The 7,688-nt window shown below is 42.3% G+C and overlaps 1 protein-coding gene across 1 annotated transcript in view; it reads right to left on the minus strand.

Annotated features, from left to right (window-relative positions):
• AK5 (adenylate kinase 5) overlaps positions 1-6,805 on the minus strand; it is a 275,240-nt gene extending 268,435 nt beyond the window's left edge. The window contains exons 1-2 of the mRNA XM_012661058.1: positions 6,439-6,805; positions 2,021-2,207 (exon numbers count right to left, since the gene is read on the minus strand). Of these exons, the coding sequence (XP_012516512.1) occupies positions 2,021-2,207; positions 6,439-6,498 (247 nt within the window). The 5' untranslated portion in view covers positions 6,499-6,805. The remainder of the gene's footprint in view (positions 1-2,020; positions 2,208-6,438) is intronic.
• Positions 6,806-7,688: the final 883 nt, after the last annotated feature.

The raw sequence follows: 7,688 nt of genomic DNA on the forward strand, positions 1-7,688 counted from the left end.
CAGTAATATCTGAGGTTTGTTAGTGCTTTAAGGTTTAGAAAGCAGTCCCCCATATTTATCTCTCTTGATCTAACGAGAGTATGGGGTATATATTTAACATTGAGCTAGATTCTAACAGTATGACAACACCTGGGAAGTAAGTTAGCCATTTTGGGAATGTGTATGAATTACTCAAGCCCACTAAAATATCATTTTGTTCACCAAAGCAGTACTAAGGGGCATGCTTTAGCAGCAACTGGCTTAAGGTACTCTGGTGACTCACAAGAGTACCTGCAGCCCACAGAGGTGCCAAGTCTAAGCTGTGTCTACACAGTTTGAAGTGGAGTCCTACATTCCAATTCAGTGCACTCGCTACTCTGCGTATCCTAGGCTGTGCTCGGTGAACCAGAAACCTCACTGATTTACAAACAGTAAACTTTACAGCTTGGGACTCTGCTCTGTTATCAACCAGAAACTGTGTCTATGAGTAGATTACATGGGAAGAATAAAATATCTTTAGTTTAGAATAGTTCTAAGGGTCAAATTAAAATATTGGGTGCAAATTCAATTTAGTGAGCATAGGAAGATACAACTTTAACCTTAGGACTTGCCACAGAATGTAAACACATGGCTTATTTTGTACTGAGTGATGTTTACCATCTATCTATGTGAGATGGATAGGGGTAAGAGACCTCGTAGAATAATGAGATTAACTGCTCTCTAAAACATGGAATGCTAATCTTATTACCTTATGGTCGTACCAAGTATTTCTAATTATTTCTCTGTTTTTAGGTCTGTTTTAACATTTGAAAGTTTCTGAAATTAGTTTTAAGCAGCAATTTCAGATATCTTGGTTGCTTCTCAGCAGCAGCGGGAAATTTGGTTGGTAGGAGGTGTCATATCAGCAAAACATTTGAGTACTCAAATCTAAATCATCTAGTATTGACTCCTGCATGAACAGGGACTCTTCTCTTTGGAGATATTTCTGGGGAAATGTTATTTCTGTCTTCCCTCTTTTGCTTGCGTTTCTTGAAAATTAGCCCGCTATGACTTTTACCCATACTGTATTCCAATAAAATCTAAGTAGATCATGACTAAAAAAGGTTAAACAAACTAAGATTTGTTTCCTGCTTATATTCATTACAAGTAGAAATGTTGCCACTTCAAATTCTGTCTTTACAGTATAACTTTATGTGGTATAGTTTTGGAGAATGGTTTAAGTTTTGAAAATACAGTGATCTTGTCCATGGGATCATGGTATTTTACAAAAGAATTTTAGAAATTCTTAGAAAAGAATTAACTTAGTTCCCGCTGATTGGAACTGATTCCATTTTGCACATACTATTATACTTCTCAACTTCTTCTAGAGCCTCAAAGGCTGGTTGGCTGATGTTGAACCTCTAATTTTGATAAGCACATATTTCAAAAAGAGATCAGAACACCACAAATCTTCTCTAATGAACTCCAATTTTAGTTCTAAACAACTCCTAAAATTTAAACAAGTTTACTTCTTCTCATTCTTTTATAGCACCCAAATGCCTAATCTAAACATTGCATTCAGTAACTGCTTAATACATTTTTATTAAATTAACTAGTATAAACTTTACACGGATTTATGCAGAGGCATTAATATGAACTCTGAACTTGGTAACATGTTAATAAGCCAAATCTCTTTCTAGCTGATGTAAAATGTTGAATCGTTATAACTACCAATTTTACTTGTTTTCTACTCATTTGGAAAGGTCTTATTTGCAATTTCAAGAAAAATTCATGGTTTGCTAATGTCGTTGCCAAATGATGAAGTAATGTAAAATTTCATTAACCTGTTAGTGAATTGCTGGACAATGGTATGTAATTTTGTTTGTCTTATCATGGAGGTGATTAGAATTAGTAGCACAGAGGGATTAATCATGCTCCAGGGATTTATATTCTTCCAGGCATTTGTAAATTCAATAAATTAAATCACTGCCTAAAGTCTATATATGTTTTAAAGAGAATTGCTATAACTATAAAACTGTCTATTATTCTACATATACATTACCATTTCTTAGAAAGGATCTCCGTGGCTGTCCTCCGTTTAGAGGAGGTAAGGTCTTCTTCTCCTGGCTGACAAAGGTATCCCATTTCACCTTGTCACAGCCACCTAGTTCCTTTACTTTCTGTAAACAACTTTCCAAGTACTCTACTGGGTCTTCCGGCTTAGAACACATGAGTCCATTCAAAAGGCTCTGAAATATAACAAAATAGATACAAATACATTTTAAAATCACCTTTGTTAAAATAGTGTTATGTCCCGTATTTGAATTCTGAGTTGTTTTTGTCCTTTGCATTCGTCTTTTAATAAACAATTAGAGTCGAAATTATGATTTGAGTAAGATAATCCCTTAAGTTCCTGATGAATTAGTTTTCAGCTCTGCATTCTCTGCCTTTTAAGCAATTCAGACTAGTTTAAAACAGAAAATCCTTATCACAGTGAGATAAAGCACAGCATGTGAAAAATGCCCTGTCATTATTTATCTTACTCCTACCCATTCTTAAAGTCTCCAAGTCTCAGTTTCTTCTATAAAATGGGGGCAATAATAAATATCTCATAGGGTTTTTTAAGAATTAAAAAATTAGTATTTGTACAGTGCATATTAAGTGCCTACCATATAGTAAGGATGCAATAAATGTTGGTAGTTTTAGTTATTATTATCAGAAAGTCTCCCTTGAATCCCTAGGTTGGCCTCGGACTCCCTCTTCTGTGTTTTTGTGTTCCCATGGTACCAGCATGGGACATGACAGTTGTCATTTATTCTGAAACCCTTGGTTTATGTTGGTCTCCTTTTGTAAACTATAAACTCTTCAAAACACAGAGCATATCTTGTTTATTTTTCAATCCCCAGCAACTGACACTTTCCCTGGCATATGGTAGGTGCATATTAAACCATTTTCTGATTGGGAAAAAAATCCCTTGAAACTCAAGTCTAAGACAGACTCAAAAAAATTGAAGTCTGAAACTAAAAAATTGCTATTTGATACATAGTAAGTCACTACAATATCCACTGAGGTGCCAGAGGCGGCAAAAAGCACGATTCTGCTATTACTTTTTCTGTTCATGGTGTCCAATATGTCACATGTACTAGTTCCTAAAAATGCTACAAGTTTGGAAATGTTGACTCCTGGGAACTGGCCTGATGTGCAAACTATTTTCCTTTACAGTATTTCATGGGAAAAGCATAAAGGATTATTATCACCAATATACATTATTAACATACAAAACACCCTTTGAAAGGCTGATATTTTTCCTAAATATAGTATTTTGTATTCAAATTATTCTTGTGTAATTTGCCCAGAATGGTAGGCAATTCTTACTAGGTACATTGGTTTTCTGAAATCCTAAATAGAATGGGTAACTCCATCAGACAAGTCCAATTGCAGAGAGAGGCTAACTCGGCCATTCAATCCAGTTTGTGTGTCAAAATCTGTGCTATGTACACACACACTGCAGTTTAGTTTCTCACATTCCTCCTATACACTGAGCCATTGTTAGCTTTATTGATACATAAAGACCTCTGTGTCATATCCGCATTAACCCATCCAACATACTCTCAGTCCTGTGTGGCATTATTATCCCATTTTACTGATTAGGAAATCATGGCTCAGAGATGTTAGTAACTTGCTCAACATTACTCAGCTAGAAACTACTAGGACCAGGATTCTAACCCAATGTTTCTGATTCCAAAACCTATATATTCCTCTCTGTATATCTTGCAAAAATATGACAAAAGGTAAAAGAAAATACTAGATTCTCTGTGCCCCATGCATACTCCAACTACAATACGAATTACTCAAGCTTAGGTCTTTTCACTTTTTTATCCCTACTCTTGCCTAAAATGGGTGAAGACAATGAATCTTTTCTGACTGGAAAATATACATTTCCAGCCTCCCTAAACAAAATTGATTACCCAAAGGGCACTGATTTTAAAAGTGGACAATGAGTTCTACTCCTTCTTTGATAATTTAAATCCTCTCTTCTAAAAGCCAGCCATTATCAGGGATTGAAGCCAACCAGAAGACATTATTACTCAGTCTCTGAGTTAAACCTTTGAGAATTTGAATAATTTGACTTTCCACGATATTGAAATTAATTGCCAAATCTCTGCTCTAAGGTACAAAATCAATATAAACACAAGGTTAGCTAGAATTAAAAACTCATGACAAAATTAGGAGAAAGTCGTTTTCTTTTTAAAAAAAGAAAATTTAATTTAAAAATAGAAACACATTTCAAACATAAACCTAGCAGAGATTGCTCATATTCCATTTAGCCTACAGGATCGCTCAAATCAGAAAGAAATCTGAAAAGGTCATTTAGATAAATCTACTTGTTTGACAATACGTAGGTTCAGTAATCAGTCCATTGGTCTATAATGGTGCCTAATAACCACAGCTGGGGCCAATTCAATGTTTTGGCGTTTGATAGATACCTAATTGCTAAACTTTGTATGCCTAGAATATTGTGATTTTGATGGAGAAAATCCACTTTAGAAACCTATTTAGTTTTATGCTCATCACATGGAGAACTGCCAGGTTTTGCTTCCCTCTTGTACAGTGTACAGATTCATCTTAGTGGAAGACAGAGCCTTTGAAGGTCACCAGCAGTCTTCTTCCATCTTCCCAACATTCAGGATCAAATCTAAGTACACTGTATTACGGTATTTCACCTAAGCAAGTTGACTTCCTTTTCTGGGTGTGCACTATCTTAAAAATTTCCCATTCAAATGCAGAGAAGTCAACAAAAAGTATAAAACCTGAACAAAAACACCTGCTATCACTTATTTGCACAGTGTAGATTTTCATGAACAAACTATCATAATTCTTTGTGGCTAACTTCTACCAAGGAGGAAAAACAGTACCCATATTTATTTAAAAAAAAAAAAAGACTCACTAATTAGTAGTATTTTGCAATCAGGCGGCCCTCTTACAGATGTTTTAAATTATTCTTTTAGAAGTGTAGAAATGAAATTGATCTCAGTAGTAATATTTGTGAGAAAAACCTTCAGCTCTTAATCTCCATGTTTACTTTTTGAAAATTAAAAAGCAAAAAATCTCAAAATTCCCACACGCATCCAAGACCTGTCCTTATGCAACAGCACCTGCTTATTTTCACGCAGGAGTAACACATTTGCTAGATTTGGGCTTCACACACCACACTTGAGCTCAGTGGGTGGTTTACCTGGAAATCTTGGCTTCGGATGACCTGAAAACAGTGGCATACAGAAGTGAGAAAAAAATGAAGATCTGTAATTATGGCGGCCCAAATGTTTGAGGAAATTGGGGCAAATTATTTTTCCGAGTTGTGTTTTTAAATTCCTTTTAACAGAACAAATCTCCCAAACAGGAAAAAGAACTCATGACCTTTCGTTTACTCTATCAGGCTATCATTTTTCAGAAATGGGGGGCCAGTTTTGCAGTGAATGGATTTCCCTTTTCAGTCACCGTTCAGTTCCATCGAGATGCAGAGCGTGTTGTGATTTTTTCTTTCTTTTTTTTTTTTTTAATAAACCTAGGCAAAAGCACTTAGGATTCAGGAATGTTTTTAAATTCAAACATCAAGAGAAGGAAAAGAAACAAAAAGACCTGAGACAGAGGCTGTGGCTTGAACTAACCAAGGTTTGTTTTTTTTTTAAGTTCATCCCTCAAGCCTCCTCTCTCACATTCTTATAGTGTCCCCTTCTCCCCCATCCCTAATGCAGATGATGCTGTGATGTGGTCTGAAGACAGAGCAACAGGAGTTATGCCTGCCTCGCCGCACCCTCCCCAACCCGCTATCTCTAGGTGGCCGGGGAGGCGAGGGAGAATCATCCTTCCTAAGGCGACAGAAAAACGTGCTCAGGAGTTCATTCAGCGAAAGCGCAGAGCAGCACAGGGTGCCTGTCACCGGGGAGGTAGCGCTGCACTTGATGGGTTGGGATTTGTTTTTCTCATTTTCATCCTTCTCTTCCAAGCTGTCCCTGGGAAGGGCTGCTTTCGCCCACATGTCCCCTTCTCCGCAGGGGTCTCGACCCTCGCGCGTAGAGGGGCTAGGGCCCTGGACCTCTCGGTCTGCTCGAAACTGGGCGACTGTACCCACCTGGCTTGGCCCTCGTCCCCAGAGGGCGAGGCCCGGCCAACGTCTGAAGCCCACCTGGGCGTCCACATCCGAGGGGTGAGCTGGGGCAGCCTGCTTCCAGAACCCAGCTCGAAGACTGAAACTTGATCTGTGGCATTCGGGCTTCTAAGACCAGCCATCTGACGGGGACCCTGGCCACCCGCGGGAAAGGCTACTACCCTCGGGCGAGCGGGCGAGTGGGCTTCTGCAAACCCCTTCACTTCCGTGCCCCGCGTGGGGAAGGTGGGACGGGGCGCGGCTGCCTCACCCCGAGCCCTGCAGATGCCGTGCCCGGATCCTCCCGCCCCTCTGCCGGCCCTGGCCCCTACCTCGAAAAGCTGAGGGATTTCCCTGCGGGCCAGATACTCCTTGGCATCGTTGGTGTTCATGGCTGTGTCGCGCGCGCCTTGGGGCACAGGCAGGGAGGCTCCCGGGCTGCGGAGCTGGGGCTGGCGCGGTCCGCGCCGAGCACGGGTGCAGCCCTGGCTCTCACGCCAACACTCGCACACGCGGCTCTCTCCGCCCAGGCCGGGCCCCCTCCGCCTCTCCCCGGGCCGTGGTCTCCGAGCTCCCGCGGCCCCCGCCTCGGCGCTAGTCCCCGAGCTGCGGGCTATGAGCAGCCGCGCCAAGGCTTCCCGGGCTCCAGGCGGCGCGGCCGCCAGGGGAGGGGCGGAGGGAGCGGAGGAGGGAGGACGGCGTGGCGGACGCCAGGCAGCAGCCCGCCCGCCTCTCTGGCTCTGCGCTCCGCGCCTGCCGGAGCCGGGTCTGCAGCGGCGGCCAGTCACGCTGCGCGGGCGGGCGCGGGGTGCGGGGGTGGGGACGGGAGCGCGCTGGGGGTCGCAGTCAAATCCCCTGGTGCCGCATCGCCGCCAGAGCGCGTCGTTTTCCTGCGTGCCGCCCCCGGGACGCGGCGACCCGAGACCAGGTGGCTAAGGGAGCAGGGTCGGGGTCTCAAGGAACCTGTGACTTTTTCGCTTCTACGGACCGTGCGTACACACACACAATTACCTCCCGGTCCCCGAGGAGCTCCCAGGAAGAAACCTATTAGTCACAGAATTTATCATTTTTTTCTAAGGTTACTGATCTTTCCTTATCGGGAGCTAGGGGGAAGGGGAAAAGGGATTCATGGTGCGGAATCTACCCTCTTAAGGTAATTTTAAACTCCTGAGTGTCTTTGTCCTTCAGGAAAGTTTTGCTAGCTGGTTTGGGATTTTTTCCCCCGCTGGTGTCACAAATCTTTACCTATTTTAGTATAAGACTTTAGTATGAGCCTGAAGTCTTCATCAGCAGAAGGACTAATAAGTAGTCAACTAGTTAATTACCTCCATCGAGAGGAATGAGAAGGGCGGGGTAGAGAGCTGGAGACTGCGTAAATTGAAAACGTGCTTAGCAGGTGGGCATCATTAGTTAGATCTGAGGAGTGTGCAGTCAGTGGGCTGTGGGCCATTGGCGCCCCCTCGGGGGAGTATGGGAGAGTATGGGTGGGTGTGCTAAGGCATAATGCGTAATGGATCGACTTCCTGTGGCCGATCATTGTCAAGGTGTACCCATTTTCCTCCCGGCTCCCAGGATGACTCAT

This window comes from Propithecus coquereli, unplaced genomic scaffold (genome assembly GCF_000956105.1).
Source record: "Propithecus coquereli isolate 6110/MARCELLA unplaced genomic scaffold, Pcoq_1.0 Scaffold7, whole genome shotgun sequence".
In the NCBI taxonomy this organism is placed as follows: Eukaryota; Metazoa; Chordata; class Mammalia; order Primates; family Indriidae; genus Propithecus; species Propithecus coquereli.